This window comes from Harpegnathos saltator, unplaced genomic scaffold (genome assembly GCF_003227715.2).
Source record: "Harpegnathos saltator strain DR-91 unplaced genomic scaffold, Hsal_v8.6 scaffold138, whole genome shotgun sequence".
NCBI lineage: Eukaryota > Metazoa > Arthropoda > Insecta > Hymenoptera > Formicidae > Harpegnathos > Harpegnathos saltator.
Window position 1 is genome coordinate 624,136 of NW_020229915.1, and position 24,336 is coordinate 648,471.

Genomic DNA, 24,336 nt, shown 5'->3' on the forward strand with positions numbered 1-24,336 from the left:
TCGGCAGAATGAGACGGGATCTTCCAGTTATTTAGTGCTTATTTTCTGTTAATTTGTGCCATTAATAAAAATGTTGTATCATATGCTGTTTTGAAGAAAATCATGGCGCTGCTAGCTTAATATTAAGCCAGCAGGACCACAAACAAAAAACAGAAAAAACGGAAAAAATGGTATAAATACAAGGGCCAGAATTTGTACTAATTTGTGCCGTCAAAAACCAGCAGATATATACAGATCCATTATACGTAGATCCATTCCGCTTGAACGACGAATTACATTTACCATGATTAGACTTAAGAGTAAAGTATTCATTTCCATGAACAGCATTAATCGGTACTGTGACACTCGAGGCATAATAATTTGTGCCTCACAAATATTCATTCATAGATTTTGTACCCCATCCATTCTCCGAAAAACCACCCCCAAAACCTATTCGGTACAAGAGTGAAGTATTCGTTTCCACAAGCAGAATCAATCGGTACTGCGACACTCGAGGCATAATAATTTGTGCCTCTCAAATATTCACTCACAGATTTTGTACCCCATCCCTTCTCTGAGAAACCACCTCCGAAACCTATTCGGTACAAGAGCTTTACTCTTACTGTACCGAATAGTTTTCGAGAGTGGATTCTCAGAGAAAAGATGGGGTACAAAATCTGTGAGTGAATATTTGAGAAGCACAAATTATTATGCTTCGAGTGTCGCAGTACCGATTAATTCTGCTCGTGGAAACGAGTACTTTACTCTTGTACCGAATAGGTTTCGAAGGTGGTTTTTCGGAAAAGGGATGAGGTACAGAAAATATGAGTGAATATTTGAGAGGCACAAATTATTATGCCTCGAATGTCGCAGTACCGATTGATTCTGTTCATGGAAACGAATACTTTACTCTTGAGCCTAATCATGGTAAATGTAATTCGTCGTTGTTTCAAGCGAGATCTAAATACCTGCTTGTTTTGAACGGCACGGAAATTAGCACAAATTCTGGTTATATTTATACCTTTTTTCCGTTTTTTCTACTTTTTGCTTGTGGTCCTACTAGCTTAATATGAAGCTAGCAGCGCCACGATTTTTTTCAAAACGGCACGTGGTACAAAATTTTTATTAATGGCACAAATTAACACAAAATAAGCACTAAATAACTGGAAGGTCCCGTCTCATTCTGCCGATTTGGTCCTGCCAGCTTAACAGAGGTCACAAAGGAAACCATCTTACATTTGGGCTGGAAAGTTCTTCCACACGCCGCGTATTCTCCAGACTTGACTCCATCAGATTTTCGCTTGTTTGGATCGATGCAACACGCACTGTCTGATATATATTTTTCGACAGTTGGCGACGTACAAAATTTCATCGATGACTTTGTAGCCTCAAAGCCATCATGTTTTAATCGTGATGGGATTCGACAACTGTTCAATGAATGGTGTAAAGTCATCGATAACAACGGAAAATATATCTGTGATTGATCTTATTCTATTGATTTTTAAATAAAGATTGCAATTTGTCGAAAATAGGAAAAAATTAATTACTAGATCTAACATATACTTACTTAATAATTCATATTTTGTTTATATATATATTTCATTTGCTTTTGTTTTATTTCAAACATGTTTTTATGAACCCTGGTGAGAACTAACTCGTTACGTGATACGTCTCTCTCGCGAATCAGTAGCGAACTCTTTGTATTCGTACGTTAAACTTGCATGTATTCTCATTCTCTCGTCTCTCTCTAGTTTCGAAATTTCTGAGATTTCCAAAACTAAAGTTCCATTTTCTAATCAGTTGCAAACGTACGTCTGGTTTTGATTAACTTGGTAGTCAACTTGTGACGTGAGCAATTTGGTACTTGAGATTTCAGCAATTTGGTACTTGGGGGACAAATCGAGGGATTTATGCGGTCCGCAAAAAAGGATAGAATACTTCCCCGTCGTAAATTTCCCGTCCAGCCTGCGGTAACGACGGAGAGAGAGAGAGAAAGAGAGAGGGAGAGGGAGGGAGGGAGAGAGAGAGAGAGAGAGAGAGAGAGAGAGAGAGAGAGAGAGAGAGAGAGAGAGAGAGAGAGAGAGAGAAAACGGGAATCCGTACCAATACGATAAATGGATTTGTCGGCGGCAAAGCAGCTTTTTTGCGCGCGGCCGAGAGGCGGATTGTTCAAGGGACTCGTCGCGAAGATCGCCTTGAGCGTCACATTACGAATTATAAAAGCTTACTCACGTGTTCGTCCACGGAGTACGTCAGCTCCCCGTCGTCGTAGAGAACGAACCACCTCCGTTGCCATCTCTGAAACACAGAAATCAACGTCGGCACTTAGCGAAGACGTTCGTAAATCTCGCCGTTGAAATATCACGAAAATATTAGCGAAAAGTAAGGAAGAGAAGACGAGAAGCGGTTTAAAAGCGGTCGTGAGGAATTTTCCGACCCACAACCGAATGCGAAAAAGTTTCGCGGTTATTCTCGACTCTTCCGAATCTCCAATTTCAAATTCCTCACTTTTACGCCATGTCATTACGAAGTAACAAGGCTCTGCCGCTCTATCGCGAGGCAATTATCGCGATATCTGCAATTACACTTCACAATTTACTTCGCGAGGGATAGGATTACGGTCGACACGCGCGCTGGGAAAAACGTGGCGAGAACTTTCCACGTTGCGCGACTTCGCAATTTTCGTAGAAACGGCATTCCTATGCCGCGCCGCGCCGGCGGCCTCGGGAGAAAACAATCCCGCACGAAACTCAAGGCCTGAACCTGTTCGATTCGCCTTCAGGCGAATCTCCAAAGGCTTCTCTCCCGCCACGTCAGCTGGACAATTAGCACGCGGCAGCCGTTAATTAGAAACAAAGTCGGCAGGGAGAGGCACGATGGAAAGGAAGCGCAGCGCGAGCAGCGACGGCGACGGCGATGGCGACGACGACGACGACGACGACGGCGGCGCGGCGTCACGATTTCTCTCTCGTTCGCCGAGAGCCGCGCGCGCGATGCAAAAACTTCTGGCGCGCCGCCACTTTTCGTGCTGCTTTTCTACGGTAATTCGCGCCGGCGCGGCGGATACTCGGCGAGCGAGCACTTTTGCACTCAGCCTACGCGCGAGGAAGCCGGCTTATCGCTTATCGGCGATATTTATCGTTCGAATTTCCGCCGCGACGGAATCCTTTCCACCGAGTTAAGAGCCGTGCGTATCGCAGGATTTCCATTTCTACTTCTCCGCTGAGAGAGTTGTAGACGTAAAAAAGCGGCGTCGTGACCCATTAAAAAGATAGATAGAGAGATAAGAGCGCTTAATGTTCTAAGGTGCGCCCTCTAAGAGCGCAAGTACATGCATGAGGAGAAATGTTTAGACGAACATACAGAAGCGTACAGAGAAAAGAGTAAAAATCATTGCTGAGAGAAATGAAATGAATGGATATACCGGGTGTGCTATATTTCAAACGGAACGAGTCAAATATTCTGAGAAATAAATGATATCGGGGTCTGACTTTTCAAGTTGTATTGTTTCAAAAGGGATACATTTTGATAGAAAAATTTGATTTTTAAAATAGAGGCGTCAAGGTCAAAATAAAGGTTAAATTATCTTTTTAAATGGAACTCTAATTTTTCCAACACTTACATTTGTAGCGACGAATTCAATGACTATATACTCAAGATGATTAACAGGGAAACAATAGAAAAGAAAAAAATAGTGCTTCAATGAAGCAAAGAAGAAGTATACTTAAATTATTATTTTTACAGTAGAATCCGAGAAATTATTTATGTTAGTCCTCCAACTATCAGGAAAAATACGTTGTAATAAATACACGAAGCGTTTCAAATAAATTAAATTTCAAAACGAATTACAAAGAATGCTTGATGATTTTCAACGAGGATTGCAAACCCGCATAGATGCAAGGGGATAGCATTTTGAATTTAAATTAATAAAATTCTCCGTTTCAAAGAGAAAAATTCTTCTTTCTAAGATGTTTGCCCTTATTAAAGATTTACCAATAAAGTCTGCTAATAAAGCTTTATCTTTGATAAAGTTTTTACTTTATCAAAGCATTGTTTTTTCTTTTTCGAGTCTTTTTCTCATTACTTGACCTCTAATCACTTTGGGTATGCAGTTATTGAATTCGTGACAAGGGCTACAAACGTACATGTTCCAAAAATTAGAGTTCCATTTAAGGAAATAATATAATCTTTATTTTACCTTAACGCCTCTAACCAGAATAAATCTTTTTCTTTTTATAAAAATGTTTCCTTCAGAGCAATACAACTTAAAAAACGGATCTCGATATCATTTAGTTTTCAAAATATTTAATTTGTTACGTTTGAAATTTAGTACCCTATATATACGTGGATACGTACAAAGTATGAAGGAAGCAAGATGGAAATATGTATAACATATTTATTATAAGAGAGAAAGAAAGAAAGAAAGCGTAGAATACAAATATATGCAAAGGAATACATAGGAAAGGAAAATAACCGTTGAGGAAAATAACAAGAATGAATACATGAAAAAATATAAAGAGAGAACAAGACAGAAATATGCGAGACAAAAAAAATATGAGAGCAAGAAGGAAGTAAAACTGAGAAAAACAGAAAATAGCTCAAACCCGATTCCAATCCAAGGAAAAAGATGAAAGTAAGAAGTGAGAAATCGTGTGACAGTCACCGTTGGAAAAAAGATCTCGCTGTTCGCATACAATAGGTTTGTTCGTGTTGCTTGAACTTTCCGCACTTTTCGTCCTGAGAACAAGACAGACGCATATATCTGAACACTGGAGGAAGTAAGAGCGTAGGAGTCAAGTGCGAACAGTTGAAGCAACGCGAACAGACCTAATGAGCATTGAGAAAGAGAGAGAGAGAGAGAGAGAGAGAGAGGGGAGAGAGAGAGAGAGAGAGGGAGGGAGAGCGTCAAGCACCTACGAGTTCGCAGCCTGTGAGTCGACTCGCGGCGAATTGGAGCCAAAGATCCGAAAGAACTTTCATTTTCACGTGGAAATCATTACCCTCGGCGAGGCTCGCAACGAGGGACGCGTGTCATCGTCTCATGTCTCACGTCGCCTCCGCATTGTCCTCGCGGGCGAGCCGGAGGAGAGTTCATAAAAGCGGCGCTTTCACCGCGCGTTACACGCACCGAGATTTACAGTCCTCGGCGGAGACACGCGCGAATTTGACGGGTGCGCAGATTCGACGGAACATCGCATGGACGTTTATAGAGCGAGCGCCCGCCGCCGCCGCTTGCTCACTCGCTCGCTCGCGCGAGCTTTACGCGCGGCGCGATTGTATGCAAATCGCGCACGCGTAACGTGCAAAGCTCGCGCACGCGCACGCGCGCGCCGTATCATTTGACCTCCTTGTACTCCCGTGTGCTGGTGGGCGCGACGACGTGCCGCGGGCGAGCGCGTTGACACAGAAAACGCGAAACGTCATTTCAATCAGACTTTGTGGGAGCAGCGAAGTATACGAGCGCGTAATTTCCGAAGCTTCTATAAGGCGTTTAAAAAAAAGGATTGAGGGCTTTAAAAGCAGGTAGTACTCATAAAGTGGAGAAAAAAAGTCCCAATAATCACGAGTCGAGAAGTTAATATTGTCGGAGAGATGAACAATTATTTATTTTAATCAAAGCACATGACTTATACGTTTTCGGTGCTTTTGTGTTCTCTAATGCAATTTGTGTGTCTTTTATCCGCAAGAAAGTACCATGCTTTAATACGTAATTAATATATCAAACACGATGCCGATTTTTTATACCTTTCTGTTCACGCGGTGCGTGAGCTAAAGTATTAGGGAGGAACTCACACTTGAGGAAAAAAAGCAGAAAGCAGAAAGGCAGAAAACAATCAGAATTCGCGCTAGTAGTCTGTCTCTCTCTTCTCTCTTTTTTTTATCTAATCCCAAGTATAAATCCTCCCTTAGGTATAAGTTTCTGGGGTTATGTTTGAATGGCGCTGTAATCCGAATGCGCAAACTTTTCATCTAGATTATGTTTTACATTAATGCTGTTGGTTAACTTGAATTCGAGCTTACATATAACAGTACGTATTTGTTTATTTAAACATATTTTTAATTTGATTGAAAATGGAGATCGAAGAGGTGCATATCGACACTGCATGCTGTATTATTTCCATCGCAGAAAAAGTGCTGCTGAAACAAGCAGAATTATTTGCGATACCTATGGTGAGCATACTATCTCTGAAAATACATGCCAATCCTGGTCCCAAAGGTTTCGAAGTGGGAGTTTCGATGTTAATGACAAACCTCGCTTTGGACGACATCAAGAGATGAAAAACGAGGATTTCTATTCGAAGATATAGCTCAATCGTCTGTGGAGCTTGCGAAATAGCCTGCCGTTAATTACACAACAGTACTTCGACGCTTACATGCGTTGGGAAATGTCCAGAAGGAAAGGAAATGGGTCCCACATCAACTATCAGAACGAGCTATTGGCAACCGGTTCAACACCTGCATCTCACTGCTTGCTCGACAAAAAAGAAAGAGTTTTTTTATCGGAAATAATAACTGGAGATAAGAAATGGATTTATTATGATAACCCTAAACGCAGAAAGGAGTGGTTAGTTCCAGGGGAACCTTCTACTTCGGCACCAAAACGCAATATTCACATAAAATTCTCCTCTGCATTTGATAGGATCAGAAGGGCGTGCTCTATTATGAACTGCTCAAACTTGGTGAAACGATTACTGCAAAGCGCTACAGCCGCCAATTGTTCCGGTTGAATGAAGAAATTTAGAAAAAACGTCGTAGACAGGAAAAGGAAATCGAAAAGTCATCTTGCTTCACGACAACGCTCGGCCACATGTTACTTCCGCGACTAAGGACATCTTACTGGAACTTGAATGGGAAGTTCTACCACATAGCCCAGATCTTGCCCTTTCAAATTTTTACCTATTTCGGTCAATGCAGAACCATCTATCCAGTGTGCAATTTAGAAATGAGATTGAAATACGAAAATGGGTCGAAAATGGGGAATTCATCTCATTGAAAGATGCGTCATTCTTCAATAGAGGAATCTATCTTGCCTGAAGAATGGTCCAAAGTTGTAGCAAGCGAGGGAAAATATTTTGATTAAACAAGTATACATAAGAGTTCAGCGCCGCTCCGCAGGGACCGGCGTCACGTGTTTAACGTGTTAACATACTATATAGGCCAAACTTACTATAAAACTTACTATAAACAGAGTTTAACTCGTTAATTTTAGTTTAGAGAAAATGTTACATTCCACAATTGCCATAAACCACGGTTAACATCGATTTCCCGCAATTAAAGTTAAACCCTCAACTTGGGACGTTTAGTGAATTTAAAAGAAGTTTAACACTTATTAATTGGAGGCTCCGATATTCACTGTCTGTACTGAATATACTCTATAATATACGTGACACGAGTTATAAATTTTCACAGGGGAAATAACTCGTTACTTGTAACGAAGTTACAGTTACAGTTACTTTCTTTTGGTAACTATAACTTAACTTCGTTCCATTTTTCCATCTGTAACTGTAACTTAACTTAGTTACATTTATTTGGTAACTAGTAACTAATTTAATAGTTACTTTATTAGCTACTTTATATATTTCAAACCTAAGTTCCTGGTAGTACCACAGATGTTTATAATATAGACATCTGTGGGTAGCGTGATAATGCTACGTGTGATGCTCGATATCCAATAAGCAATAGTTATTCTAGCTGTGTTCGGAAAGTGTGCTATTGCACCATTTTTATTATTCATTAGATGTGAAACAAGGGTAAAATGACGCAATAGCGCTGATAGTCTCCTCTTTGAACGCAATCTGTGTTCCTTTCAAAAAATTATATTCCTATTCGACATTTCCGTCGCCGACGCGCGTCGCCAGTCCTTAGTCGTTAACATAACCAGCGTTTAGCGTGAAGTACACTGCGTGGTTCCAGTTAAAAATTACTTAAAAATTGAAGCAATGGATAAGACATCGCGATCAATAGAAAAAGATTTCAAAATGCCATGGCCAGCATATGCGGAAGTATTCGAGGTATTATTCATTATTCAGTATATTTATAATAAAGTAACATTGTAATGTATAACATTTTATATTCATAATAAAGTATAATTAACTAAGGTATAATTTAAATTAATTTGAAATCTACACAATTACGAAATTTAAAATAATAGCACATTTATTATAGAAAAATAACTGAAAAGTAACGACTCGTAACTTTTTAAATAACTGTAACTGTAACATGTTACTGTTGAAAGTCAGTAACTTGTAACTGTAACTAGTTACTTTTCAGTGAAGAAAACTGTAACTGTAACTAGTTACTTTTACGAAGTAACTTTCCCAACACTGAATTTTCAGTACTAGCAATGGATATCGAAATGCAGCTTGAAACAAAATTTATTACTATCCCGCTTTTGGGGTTATATTAATGTAGTATCACGATTTTTTGAATATGCCGAAGAATTAAAGGGAAATAATATGTACAAAATGAGGAATAAATATACTGAGATATGGCTTTAGAATACATATTATTTTTATCTGAAGATGAAAATTTTTAAAATTTCATTTATCGACGATCGAGAATTATAAGAGAGAAGACGACCGTTATATATCGAAGAATTTGACGATGTCGATTTTCATGCACGATTTCGTTTATCCAAAGAATCTGTTACTGCAATTCCAGCAGAAGTCGAGCGACTTGTTTTCGTCCTTCCTCCCGTTCTACTTCCGAGCATTTATTATTAACCAATCACAATCCACATTTGACAAAAAGAAGACATCTTTAGGACTTCCTTCGTATAGACTATAGGTTTACATAAACTACGGTTATAAATACGACGTGGAACGCAATGCAAGTTTCACCACGATGTTAAATGTAACAGCCGCTCAGCTAAGCTTGATTTAAACTCGGATTTGTGGAACTGGGTCTTAAGTTTAATTTAAACAGTTTAATTTAAAGTTATGTAAGCTGTCGTTTTGTAAATGTCAATATTTAAAATAACGTACGAAACAAATGACGTGTCTGTGTCAGACTGTGTTTTTCTATGTCAAGGGGTTGAAGGAATCTCTAAAAAAAGATCTCTTCGCTCTTGCTCGGAACGTAAACAAACATCTATTTTCTCACCATTTATATGCACGCTTCTCACCAAGCGATTGTTAGTCGCATATCTTCGCGAGCAGTGAACCGATGCGGAGAGTTACCGAAAAATTTTCACGATATGATAAAGATGACATCGTATTATTCTAATCAAGAAATGGCAGAGATGAATTTTCACGTGCACCAGAAGCGAGTGAGTCACTTGCTTTAATTAAGATAAATAACTGTTCATCTGACAATATTCATTTCCTGACCCATGTCTGTTAGGACATTTTCCTTCACTTTGCGGATATTATCTAACCTTAACCCTTTCACTGTTAGTGGGAAGTATACTTCCCACCTTTTCTTGATTCAATTTTCCGATGCAAATCACATAATTTTGAAGAACTAATCGGGGATTTGAATTTTCCAGATAACTGAATAGTTGTTCAACATACTCCAATAAGTATTTATACCCAATTATTCATTTGTGATTATTTATAACAAATCAAAGTTGAAGAAAAATGCTTTTATTAGGGAAAAATCAATTCCTCGGAAAGTATTGAATGTAGAGGTCTGAAATTTTCACCAAATATTTTTCTGACGTTGTATAAAAACATATATTTTTTTAAATATTTTTTGCAGGTTAAATTTTTTTTTATAAACAAATATTTCTACAAAAACAGCCGAAATTAGATTTTTTTGCACTTTTTAACTCTATTTTCCTAGTTTCTTCATTCTGTATCTTCATCTTATCCATATTATTTTACTCAAAAGATTCGTAATCAGCGATTCGAAAAGCCTATATATCAACAATAATAATCGGAATTTTCATTAATTTTGTACATCATGATCGCCATATTGAGTCCGCAATTTTGAATTTTGCAAATCTGACTTTAGATTCGTAATCAGCGACCCAAAAAACGTCGGACTACCAAATATTTTACGTAATAATTTTCTCAAGGGAAATTAATTCAACAGTGAAAGCGTTAAGATCCTGAACTCTATTTTTTAATACCCTGTATAAAACCGTTCAACGCACATGCGCACGTAAACGCAGGAACTCACATCATCGGCAGGCGGGGGCGAGAGGGCGTGGTTAGACGCGCGCACAAGCGCGGTCGACAGGGATTAATTAGGAAAGTCAATCTCGGGAAAACGTCGCGCGCGCAAACACGTCTTTCACGCGATTTCCATCGTCCTCCCGCCGACCGCGCTATATAAAGGCTCGGCGTCGCGGACCGTTACGCGTACCATTGAAGCGACACCAACACGCGATCGCAGCACCGCGATCCCCGGAACCGATGCGCGCGCGCTCGCGTCGAATCGCATTCGCCGTTCTTATCCGCCGCGAAGGGACGCGTCCTGTCGTCCCCCGCGGATAGGCGCATGGGTACCGTTGCAAAATCCTCAGACGACGGCCGATCGAGGCGAGGAAGAGTGAGCGAGCGAGCGAACGAGCGAGTGAGAGAGGATAGAGCAAGGGGGTGGATGGGGGAAGAGGAGATTTCAGCCTACACACACCGCGGCGGCGGTATCTTCATCTGGTAATTATTCACTAGGGGCCCGTACGTGGACCCGGTACGTGGACTCCGGCACGTGCGTGGGAAGATCTCTCTCGCGGAGGAAGAGAGGAAGAGAAGAAGCGCGGCGGCAGGCCGACCGACTGGGACGACACAATGCGCGCGTGAGAGGATTGAGACGGTACACACGAGGGAGAGAAAGAGGACGCGATCGCTCTCTCTCTCCCCCCCCCCTCTCTCTCTCTCTCTCTCTCTTCTCTTCGCTGCAGCATCGCATAATCGCGTGCGCGTCGTGCTTAGACACACGGACCGAGAAATTTCGGTTTTTCGCTAAGGATCGATTCGCGCGCACGATTGGAAGGAGAGGGGAACGGTTCAGTGCGAACAAATGTCGGCGATCTTCCCCGCAGGTAAATTCACCCTGAAAGAAAATCTTCATGCGGTCTCGCGAGTTGGGAGATTTCTCCCAATCATTCTCGGTAGGCTCATCGAATGCCCGTTAACACGTTCATCAGCGGTCTGATGACCCCTTAAGGATCTGGGAGATTTTCCACATAGGCCAGTTTCGGTCGGGTTGATCAATTAGTCTTGATTAAAATAATCGGTCAGTAATCAAAATTAATCAGTTGTTGTCTATGTAATTATGAATATTTGCGATTGGCCGATGAAATTAATTATTGATCGATCAAATCAAAGCAACCGGCTGAAGCAGTCGTTATACAGAATATTTCAACGATAGGTGGCCAAACTTGAAGATCATATAAACATGAATTCAGATGCCTCTTTTTCAAATTATAAGCATTTTTTACTTACAATAGACTTCGGTAAGAAAAATTTATTAAAGAAATTGTTGAAAAAGATTTCCTTCCGCATCAATGCATGCCTCGCATCGACGTCTCATGAATTGTTGAAGACGTTAAAAGTTTCCCGGAGTATTTCGTATTTTGTCACACGAAACGACAATATGAATTCAAGATACTTCCGCAATAGCAACGAGAGTCTTAAAACGACTCCGTAAGAAAAAGCCCAAGGAGGGTTCAAATCGGCAAATCGTGGCGGGATCGAGATTTTGAAACACCCTATATGATGTGTAATTCACTCGATGTTAATTCTAATGATTTCAGTCTCGAGCAAAATTTCAATCGATCAATGTCCAACACTCCCGCAGACCGCTTCATATTTTTTTTCACATAATTGTGTAAAATAGACTTGATTTAATTGCGAGAGTGTGAGAAATGAAATTTCTGCCGTCACACGCATGTGACGTAGGTGCCCCACAACGAGAGGCGGTTGCGTCACACACACACACACACACACGTGTCACGCTGCTAGCGAACGTGTTAAATAGACACGGAAACTTCCTGCATAATAAATGATTTGACCTCGGAGACGCGTGATGTATCGCTGACCGCGCGACGTCTTGCATCCGTCGCGGCACCGTCACTGTCACTGTCACCGACACCCGCGGAGATATACAATTCGATCGAAGCGATACACGTGCTGAACAACGCGATACTGACGAGAGTTTGATTAAGTGATGAGAATGAGACTTTTGTTGTCACAACAAATGAACGTTTACTGTTTGATAATTGTAGGGGAAACAAATCAAACAGCTGCCGCAACAAATCATTTTCCGTTACTCGTAATTTTAACAGGTATACATACACTGCTGGCGACGCAAATCGTATGTGTTTGTTGGATGAACAACTTCTAGTAAAGAGAATAACAATGTCGTAATAACGTAATGCAGGGCGTCCCATTTTAATCAGCCAAGCTAGAATCTCGAAAAATATGAAAGATATTAAAAAATGTTTTAAACAAAAGTTGTATGGTTTTAAAGGGAACATAAAATAACTGTATCAGTTTGTTTACAGATGGCGCCACTTTCGAAATACTTACTGATCATTACTTTTCTTAAATGGAAATCCCAATTTTTTATTATATCATCTTTTTCTATCAATTAATTTGAACAATTTTTGTCTGAAATACTTTTTATTTGCATAATATTTTTTGAGATATTTAAGGAAGAGTTGATAACTTTTTCAATATTTAACTTATGATATCTCGCCAACTGTTTGTTAGAAGAAAAAATGGTATTAAATTCTTTTACTCTATTTAGTCTCAAAAATATATTACCACACAGTAATGCCCTAACTTTTGTTAACTTATCGACCTTTGAAAGTTTCAAAATCATCAAATTAACAAAAGTCAGGCCGCTATTGTAACAAGATATTCTCGAAACCAAATAGAGTAAAAAAGTCTAGTACCACTTTTTCTGGGTAGGGCACCCTGTATAAATATACATGACTCTTCTGTGATTCATATTCTAAATTCTTATATATAGATAAAAGCATTTCTTAAAGTATAATTTATAAACTTCTTTAAGTAGCTACAAACCATTTTTACGGACATTTTTTATTGATGAGAATACGTTTACAATATAAGCCTTTGTATGTATATATTCCCCTTAATTTGACTTCATCTTATCTAATAATTTATTAATTTTATATAACGTGTCATACTAAAAGTAAAGATTAATGTAATAATGCATTGCTCTATTTCTTTCCCCGAATTCCAGCAAAATACACACACACACACAGAATTATTATTTTGTTAATCAATTCTACCAATTCTTCAGTACCAATGTTTGATTAGATGCAATGGAACTATATTTGAATTGTCTGGTAATTATGATACGCGCTAGTGTAGCATTGTTTTATTCAGATATTTACGTATAGAAGCGATCATTAATCAATATTTTGTCAAAAATTTTGAGATTATAAACTAAATTACGGACAAAGATACCATTAATGTACTAAATGGTACATTTTAATACGTATACCAAAATCATTTACCATAGAATTCATTCACAAAGTCAGCCTTTTTGAAACTGTTTAGTGGTACATATATGTACCGACCGGCTTGAACATATTTTTATCATCCCTTTTTATCGATCGAATCGTATCAATACAAATGTCAATGCTACGACTCTGGTTGTCCAAAGTGCCATGATAATCAGTTAGCAGAATGCGAGTCAGGAGACAGGACGAATTTTTCACTGACCCGACATTTTTCCTTTTACAAATGAATATAAATGACTTTCATTAATTGACAATTGAACTGTTATTTGCGGACCATCTTAAAAAAATGTCGTGAGTGCCATCGATCAGGATGACGTGACGTGAAAACGAACGAACTTGGGATATATCCTGTTTTATTACATATAATTACCGAAGGACTCGGAGAAGGACCTGTGCGGAGCTCGTTAATGGCGCAGCGTTCTCTAGAGAGCGCACATCGTAATTTCGTACATCGAGGAACCCGCATAATCCTGACCTACCGCATCTTCCTGGTTTGAACAGGCGGCCGTTAATACCGCCTACGGAGACTCGGGCCTTTCTGGTTCGACCAGTTCCGATCATTCGGAGCAGTCATCAAGGATAACCAAAGTTCAGCTCGGCAACATCGCTCGATCGCGCGCGGCTCTTCCTAAACACGTGCGCAAATTTCCGCAGCAGCGACGGACGAACGTAATTCACGTTTTCGCAACAATGAAATAACGATCACTTGTTAACGAGTAAACACATATCCTCAGTAAGCACATATACTCAGTTACGTGTTAATTACGAAACATTTGTGGCAGGAATTGTACTGTAATCCTTCTGTTTTATCAATATACGTTTTCAGCTACAAAACAAGATTCTAGCTACAAAACGTTTCGGTCGTTATTCCGGTTTTCCTGACTAATCAAGTAAAAGAAAAATTCACAGAAAAATTCGTCAGGAGACTCTCATCCTGAGGAGGACCGTAATAACCACCGAAAATTTCAAACAATCTTTTTTTTGTAGTTGAAAAATTTCGTTGATATCTGGCGTGCGCTCTAATTGGCTTTGGCAGAGCTTTGATAGCTCATTTTTAAATTTTCTATATTTTTATAATTTTCTAAAAATTTTATTCCATAACATTTTCTTTCTTTCGCCGTGCAATTTATCCATAAGTGATGTAAGTGGAACTTGCACAAAATTTCCGTCGCGCTGCGGAATTTCACGCCTTTCTCCGCGAAAATGAAACGAGGATGCGTAACTCATCGAAATGTCGCGATCGCCGGCATTACACCCAAAAAAAAATATTCTATTTGTAAAGTGATTTCTCTAATAGTCTCATATTCTAAGCGAAGCCTTTTACAGAAAAAGCATTCCTCTTTCGATTAAAGTGAACATCTAAAATTTATTAGATATTATTCTGCTTTCCTCTTATTTCAAGAGGATTCCCTCTTATATCAATTGATTTTCCTCTATGAAGAAGAATATGCTGATTTGAATGCCGACTTCTTTTGTTCAGTCATTGCAGGTATGAACGAAAAAATAAATATTCATATGTCCATGGGTCAGAATATTTGGGATTTTTAAAAAAGATATGTGTATTGCTGTAACATATAATGAAGATAATTTATCCATATTTGGTCAAATACAGTTTATAATATATTGCAACAAGTTGAATGATATATTCTTCCTTCTAACTATGTTTCATACAATTGATTATGATGAACATCTTTGTAACTATGAAGTCCATAACAAAACTGATTGGAAATCAGTACTTGTCATAACGATCTTATTTTATTCGTATCTACTTATTGCAGAACTGGAGCCAAAGATATATACCGGGTGTATCTGACCACCCGTCCACCTCGATTTTTTTGTAAACGCGACATTTTAGAAAAAAATATTTCAGAGGAAAGTTGTTTGGTTTCAAGAGAAATATAAAACAGCTATATGAGTTTTTTTTACAGGTGGTGCCACTTTCGAGATATTCACTGATCATTACTTTTCTTAAATGGAAACCCCAATTTTTTATTGTATCATCTTTTCCTACCAATTAATTTGAACAATTTTTGTCTGAAATATTTTTTTTATTTGCTTAATATCTTTTTGAGATACTTAAAGAAAATTTAATAACTTTTTCAACATTTAACTTTACAATATCTTGTTAATTGTTTATTAAAAGAAAAAATGGAATCAGACCTTTTTACTCTGTTTGGCCTCAAGAATATATTGTTACAATAGAGCCCTGATTTTTGACTAATTAGATAATTGTTAAATTTCCAGAAATCGATAAGTTAACAAAAGTTAGGACATTACTGTGGCAGTACATTCTTGAGACTAAATAAAGTAAAAAAGTTGAATACCATTTTTTCTTCTAACAAACAGTTGGCGAGATATTGTAAGTTAAATGTTGAAAAAGTTACTTTTCCTTAAATACTTCAAAAAATATTAGACAAAAAAAATATTTCAGACAAAATGTTCAAATTAATTGGTAGGGAAAGATGATATAATAAAAAATTGGGATTTCCATTTAAGAAAAGTAATGATTAGTGAATATCTCGAAAGTGACGCCATCTATAAACAAACTGATATAGTCGTTTTATGTTCCCTTTAAAACCATACAACTTTTCTCTGATACATTTTTTTCTAAGATATGGCGTTTACAAAATACTCGAGATGGACGGGTGGTCAGATACACCCTGTATATGTATTACTTTTCGCTCTAGATTATAATAATTTTTTTCAAACTAACTAGTATAACCAGTAAAAATAAAGTACAACCAGAATAAATAATCATCCTCTTAAAAATGATTAAATAATCTGTGTATAAGAAAAAATTTATATTAAAATCAATAAGATTTGCATTATACATATAATATATAATCCCTCTAACTTTAAGAATAATGTGTTTATAATATTTTCCTCTTAATCTCAGAGGAATCATCTTGAGGCTATAAGAATAAAATCCTCTAAAATTTACCTATGTGAAGTTAGCCCCCGACTTTTAAAAAGAAATTTTTTTTTGCATAAAATTGCGCCAAATCGTTTGTAGAAATATGTAGTGAAAGACTTTTCGTTTGTAGTTAAAAAATAAAAAAGTTATGAGGGGTTGAAAAAATGGCCAGCCCCCAAAATGGGGGGCTGACTTAAAACCTGACCTAATCGAAGCCAAATCGTTTGTAGAAATATGTAGTAACAGAATTTTCGTTTGTAGTTGACCAGGAAAAAAGTTACAACCCCTTAAGTTCTAAGGGTAGCTATTTACACCCCGTCATGGGGGCTGACTTGAAACCGGTTCTAATCGATGCTAATGGGTTTGTAGAAATATGTAGTGAAAGAATTTTCGTTTGTAGTTGTCTAGAATAGAAATGGCAGCAATTTCTGTGTGAAGGGTGGGTGTATTTTCAACCCTATCGGGGAGGTTGCGTTCTAAACCGACCAAATCCAAGCCAAATAATGCGTAGACGTTTGTAGTGAACGAATTTTCGTTTGTAGTTGTCTAGAATAGAAATGGCAGCAATTTTTGTGTGAAGGGTGGTTGTTTCTTCAACCTCATCGGGGGGGCTGCGTTCTAAACCGACTAAATCGAAGCCAAATAATGCGTAGACGTTTGAAGTGAACGAATTTTCGTTTGTAGTTGTCTAGAAAAAGTTGCAACACTCTGCGTATCAGATGTTTTAATCTTTGTCACCTTGTGATGGATTGCTTTTTGAACCGTGAAAATCGATGTCAAAAATGTTTTTTGAAATATGTAATTAAGAAATTGTCAACATTCGATGCCTTTGCTCGGCTTCTAAAAGATTGGCTCCTAAAACAGATTTGGATGCCTGGACACGAAATTGTCTATGTGCTATTTTATTCATTTTTTTATTTTACTATTTTATTCGAAACTTCCTGGACATATTGAATCGTACCTTTATATCTTTTACTCTCTCTCTCTCTCTCTCTCTTTCTTCAATTGCGAAGGTCATATTCAGTTTTTTAAGTTTTAACGTAATACAATATATGTATACGTTCTTTTTCTAATAGTGTACGTTGCGTTGTTCGTATTGGTTCTTTTGTCTTGCTAATACCATCATGGAGCTCCGATTTTTCATTTATTCTGCGAACATAGGATTGGTAATGTCCAGGTAAGTAATTTATAGCTCCTACGAGTTTGAATGTTTCATTTTGTATTTTTATATCTGTTGGTAATGTAGCAAGTGTTAATGTTATAGCACATGGTTCATTGGCGCGAACATTTTTTCGTGCATCTTTCCATTCTAAAACTCCAATGTCGATAAAAACATGATTGCCGGTTTTATACGTGTAAGTAAGGTTTTTACCTTTGCAACGAAAGCAGTTTTTAATAGTTTTGGCGAAATGTTGTTCTACTGCTTTTTGCAAGACTTGTATGCCTTCGGTGAATATCGGCTGTATATCAATGCTTATTACGGGATCAACTGTAACTTTTCGGTAATGACAATCCTCGCAATTTTTCTCTCATATCATGGAAGGCTCGTCTTTTAACAATTTTTGTATTAACACACCTATATTCATCTAACTCAATTGGGTTCTGTCTGTCTTGTACTCTGCCTTTACTTGCAAACACAAACTTAGAAAATGGTATCCTGATATATTGCCAATAAGGTCCATCTCTGGTAAAGAGCACATATTGATACATGTCATTCTAAGTCAAGTTGTACATGCCTCTAATACTGATTTCTTGAATAACTTCTTCCATCTTCTCTAACACGAAGGATAAGACGAGTATATGGTGTCCAATCATGATTGACTTGCTTAAATGATTTGCATTTGGGTATTGCAGTAATGTTACAGTAAATATTTATTTCTAGAAAAAGACGATGTAATAAAAAATTGGGATATCCATTTAAGATTTTTATGTTGATCTTGACTGGACTTTTCAAGGTTATCCCAAGGTTAAATTCATAGCGTCAGTAAACAGATCCTTTGAAGCCCTACAACTTTTGTCTGAAAAATTTTTCTCTAAAATGTTCTACTTCCGAAATAAAAGGGCTGTATGAGTGGTCTGAATCACGCTGTATATATAATAATTTGTACACGTATAATATATAAAATCTTTATTCGTTTACAGTAAGCAAAAATAAAAAAACATTAATTAAATATTATTTATCAAAAATTATATAATCGTTATAAAATACAAAAACATAAAGAATGAAGAAAACATAAAGAATGAAAAAAAAAATGTAGGTATTAATATGGTCGCTGGCCCCTTCTTCCTCTTCGTGCGCTATTTCTCGATATTTTCTCAATTGTTCGAATCACTGATAAAATATTACGCTGCTCCTCCCTCCTCTGTTGATCATCAGAATATTTTGTGACTTACAGAATAACATAAAAAAAAAAGAGGTATTTTATAAACCTCATGTTAAGCATATCCTGATACTTTTGTGTACAATTAAAAATAACTCCTATCTTGTGTACAATAATTGTAAAAGAGTATATGTTTAAATCTTCATCTTACTTAATCGATTAGTGCACCGTACACTAAAATGACAGATTCATAAAAGATTAGCAAATGTGTCCCTGCGCAAGGTGACACTTATTGTGAGACAATTATTTATATAAATATTCTTAATTCAAGTATTTTCATTGAGTTGCTGCATTGCGCTACACTAATACAGTAAGTGCAGCTATAACAAGCACTGCAATAACAGATTTCCTAACCTATCATACCTGTCATCTTTAACTATTAATATCTCTCTTTGAAGAATCAAGCGATAACTTTAACTTTCATATTCGGTTTCTACACGTCAAACTACATATAAGATAGATGAATTTTAGCCAGATCCAAGGCGGTGTCTGACTTCTAAATAATTATTAAAAAATGAGTTTAGACGAAGCGAGATATAGTGTGAAGCTGATTTTCGCAATTTTATTATTTTGCAAGATGTATAATTCTATAAAAGTTCTATAAGAAATAGGCCTCATACGTTGCGCGCTCTCGTTTTTATAAGCCGATGAATTTACTGTTTCGTGAACAAGTAAAGTGCACGTGCGAGCCTAGGATAACAATTAGAAAGAATAAATATATCGGCTTATAAAAACGAGAGCACGCATTAGCAACGTGTACGGCCTATTTCCTACAAAATATTTTTTCATTATTCATCTCGAAAAACCTAGAAAACCGCGAAAACCAGCTGCTTCACACTGCGACTCACTTTGGATATTCACTGCTAGTATTGAAAATCTATTGTTCATATTAAATATATTATAAATTTTCAATACTAGCAATGAATATCGGAACACAGCCTGAATAAGATTATACTTACCTATTGATACAGTGCTCGTTCGCTCACTTTCTCTCTCTCTCTCTCTCTTTCTCTGTGTACCGGGCAGCATTCGGAAACCTAATGCGATCTCGAAACCGAGCACGTGTATTTCTTCTTTACTGCGCACGCGCTCCCCGCCTAACGACGCGCACGCACGTGGAGACGAAAGACATCGCATGCTACGGCCTATCCGATAGCCGAGCGTGCTTGTTACATGAACAGGCTGGCGGTGCCTGTGTACGTAGCGATGTGCACGTCTTTGATGCCGCGGATCGCGATAAGATCTGCTGTTTATTTACGCTGTGCCGCTTTATTGTCCGCAAGTTAAAAAATTTCCACGACGAGACCAGACGAGCGGTCAGTCTTGCTGTAGCGCTCGGTCAGGAAGCATTGATGGGCACTGCTTCTTCGATTGAGTCTATTCTCCTGTTACCTTTCTCATCCTATCCTATAATTAAAATTTTGGCTGCTTTGCGCCTATTAATACCATCCTCGGCTGCCTTGCGCCTGTTGATATTACTTTCGGCTACGTTGCGCCTACTTATATATATATATATATATATAATATACACATTTGCAATAAGTACAACTATATAAACAAGAAGCTATTTTCAATATAAACCAAAATACCACGTCGAGGCATAAAAACTGCTGAGGAAATTTATATCGCTTTGAAAGATTTTAACTTTGTCACGGGAAATGTATATTTACCTTATAGTCATCTCATTTGGCAACAAACATCTGACGCATTGCATAATGTGTTGAATAAAAATTATATATACGTATATATTACTAGAAACAGAAATGGAATTTCTGATCGTTTGCACGGCACACATATTTGTAGTACCGAAAATAATGAGATTAAAAATGAACGTGAAAACTCAAGTTCGAATTGGTCAATGAACAATTCGGCAACTCTGTTGAAACCGCTGTGTTTTGAAATGTTGATCAAAAGTGAAGAGTGGAAGCAAATAAGTCCAACTATAGTTTCGTACAAATGACGATTGTATAATACTTTAAAATCTGGCTGGACAGATGTTATTTATGAAAATTTGTGAAACCAGATGAAATTGCCATGTGCGTTACAATTTAAACGCGCAAAGATCAACAATTGTTCTGGCGAAACTTTTCTCATAATTACTGAGAAATGGTCCCAATGTCAAACACAAATTAACATACGCAGCCTGGGAAAATGTACGAAGGATGGTTTAAAATGTACGGTATCAACATATGATACGCGTGAAATAGTGCATCTAAAGAAAAGGCAACTACGCGGTCGTCTTCGAAAAGTGACGGCTAAAGAATTGCAAGCAAAATCTACATACACATGGCGACGCGACGAAGCGAATAGATTAATGCAATACGGAGACGTAGAACCTGCAAATTTATTTTCCGAAAATATATTGCGCAAGGCGAAACAAGAATTTCGCGATAAAGAACTAGGTGTAGAATCTACAAATAATCCGATATTTTCGTTAATGTTATTAAAATATAACGCAGAATTTGCTGGAAGCATTTACGAAATTGGATTGGACAAAATGTACGTAATGTACTGGTTACCCGAACTGCAATTGTACAAAGAAGCATGCAAAAGCGGAAAAATCAATAATATCAGTATTGACGCAACAGGCTCCTTGATAAAACCGATTGCGAAGCCTGATGGATCTAAAGGAGCAATACTTTTATATCAAGCGGTGGCATCATATGATAATAAAATATTATCGCTTTCCCAAATGATTTCCGAAAAACATGACACGAATACATTAACGTATTGGTTGCGTGAATGGATACGAATGGGTGCAAAATTCCTAAACAAACAGTTTGCGATTTTTCGTTTGCTCTTTTGAACGCCCTCTGTCTTGCCTTCAATAATAGTAGCTTAGCAGATTACATAGACAAGTGTTTTAATGCACTTATGTCTTCTACTTCTCTCAATATAAAATCGATTATTCGCCTTGATATTGTTCATCTCATAAAGCAAGTATGCCGATGGTCCTGCTTTAAGAAGTCATCACCTTTTATCAAGGACTTTTACGTAAGATGTGTTGGGCTGCTAACTAAATGTACGAGTATCGATAATTTTTGCGAATTATGTACAGACGTGTTATCAGTCGCTTTTTCTGAAGTAGAAGATGTAACTAATAACGAGAATCGAATTTACAAAGCACAAACGAAGCTTTTCAATATGATGAAAACTGACACAATGATTATTGCTGACGAAGAAGAAAGTACAGACTGTCATGAAATCGATGATGAAGAGGATAAAGAAAACGAATCAAAAATTTCTGAATTCTTGCTTAAGATAGAAAAGAAAAGTAAAAAAATGGCTCACGGTAATCGACCGAATCCTTACTTCTGTCCAGATTTCGGAAAAAAGTTTTTGAAATTATCTAAATATTTTACGCTGTGGACAGCAGTTATGGCAAGTGAAAAAAATTCAACAAACGTGCCTTTCATCCCGACCTCGGCACACAGTGAAGAATATTTTAGAGAATTAAAGTCCCTTGTACTAAAAGGCGAAAAATCCATCAGGGTTGATAAATTCATTATTATTCACTTACGATCGTTAGTCAGAACAACAAAATTATTACATGCATCGTGTCAGCCTCTTGACAATCATGACAATCATCCGTTTGGCAGTCAAAGTTTATTAGACAGTATGAGTGACAATGAGAATGTCAAACTAAATGTTTCAAAGGATGATAACAAAACTGATTGTTTAAGAGTACTTGTCGATGATGAAATCCTCTAAAAAACAAAAGATTCTGTTACTAAGGATCAAACGTCGCCGGTTAAACATGCAACGGAACTTGAAACTGATGATTATCAATGCCGACGATAAAGTCCTCTCGAGAAACGAAGACTCTGTTGCTGAAGAACAAACGGCGCTGCCATCTGTATCAACTGAACTTGAAAGTAAAGATTACCTGAACGAAAAGGAGGGGTGGAGAGGAACTAATAAAATTACTACCAAACGTGGAAAATATCTAACACCATGTGCAGATATACAAAATATGTATAAGCGACCACGTATACAGACAAAGTTACCTTTGTTGATCAATGTTAATAGTTTACCACTCATTGAAACAGATAGAGGGCATCTAAAAATAAGAAATACCTGTCCTTTTGATTTTGTATTGCAGTGCATTATTACTGCTTATCACGATTGGGTATCGTACAACGATTATGTCAATCAGACAAAAAATGTCATTTTCGACTTGACTAAAAATATATATATCTCAGTCTCGTATAACTAATAAAATATATACGATGAGAGTAAATATCCTATTACAGTTCGTATCTGTAAAATATGGAGAATTAGATTGTGAAATGAATATAGGTGTGTTAATACAAAAATTGTTAAAAGACGAGCCTTCCATGATATGAGAGAAAAATTGCGAGGATTGTTATTACCGAAAAGTTACAGTTGATCCCGTAATAAGCATTGATATACAGCCGATATTCACCGAAGGCATACAAGTCTTGCAAAAAGCAGTAGAACAACATTTCGCCAAAACTGTTAAAAACTGCTTTCGTTGCAAAGGTAAAAACCTTACTTACACGTATAAAACCGGCAATCATGTTTTTATCGACATTGGAGTTTTAGAATGGAAAGATGCACGAAAAAATGTTCGCGCCAATGAACCATGTGCTATAACATTAACACTTGCTACATTACCAACAGATATAAAAATACAAAATGAAACATTCAAACTCGTAGGAGCTATAAATTACTTACCTGGACATTACCAATCCTATGTTCGCAGAATAAATGAAAAATCGGAGTATGATGGTATTAGCAAAACAAAAGAACCAATACGAACAACGCAACGTACACTATTAGAAAAAGAACGTATACATATATTGTATTACGTTAAAACTTAAAAAACTGAATATGACCTTCGCAATTGAAGAAAGAGAGAGAGAGAGAGAGAGTAAAAGATATAAAGGTACGATTCAATATGTCCAGGAAGTTTCGAATAAAATAGTAAAATAAAAAAATGAATAAAATAGCACATAGACAATTTCGTGTCCAGGCATCCAAATCTGTTTTAGGAGCCAATCTTTTAGAAGCCGAGCAAAGGCATCGAATGTTGACAATTTCTTAATTACATATTTCAAAAAACATTTTTGACATCGATTTTCACGGTTCAAAAAGCAATCCATCACAAGGTGACAAAGATTAAAACATCTGATACGCAGAGTGTTGCAACTTTTTCTAGACAACTACAAACGAAAATTCGTTCACTTCAAACGTCTACGCATTATTTGGCTTCGATTTAGTCGGTTTAGAACGCAGCCCCCCCGATGAGGTTGAAGAAACAACCACCCTTCACACAAAAATTGCTGCCATTTCTATTCTAGACAACTACAAACGAAAATTCGTTCACTACAAACGTCTACGCATTATTTGGCTTCGATTTGGTCGGTTTAGAACGCAACCTCCCCGATAGGATTGAAAATACAATCACCCCTATTACAAAAATTGCTGTCATTTCTATACGGGACAACTACAAACGAAAATTCTTTCACTACATATTTCTACAAACCCATTAGCATCGATTAGAACCGGTTTCAAGTCAGCCCCCATGACGGGGCGTAAATAGCTACCCTTAGAACTTAAGGGGTTGTAACTTTTTTCCTGGTCAACTACAAACGAAAATT

At 37.4% G+C, this 24,336-nt stretch overlaps 1 protein-coding gene across 3 annotated transcripts in view; it reads right to left on the reverse strand.

Moving 5' to 3' along the window:
- Positions 1–24,336, reverse strand: part of osp (myosin phosphatase Rho interacting protein outspread) — a 495,008-nt gene that overhangs the window by 231,436 nt on the left and 239,236 nt on the right. For all 3 annotated transcript variants that reach the window (XM_025308057.1, XM_025308055.1, XM_025308056.1), the window contains exon 3: positions 2,212–2,277. In XM_025308057.1, the coding sequence (XP_025163842.1) occupies positions 2,212–2,277 (66 nt within the window). The remainder of the gene's footprint in view (positions 1–2,211; positions 2,278–24,336) is intronic.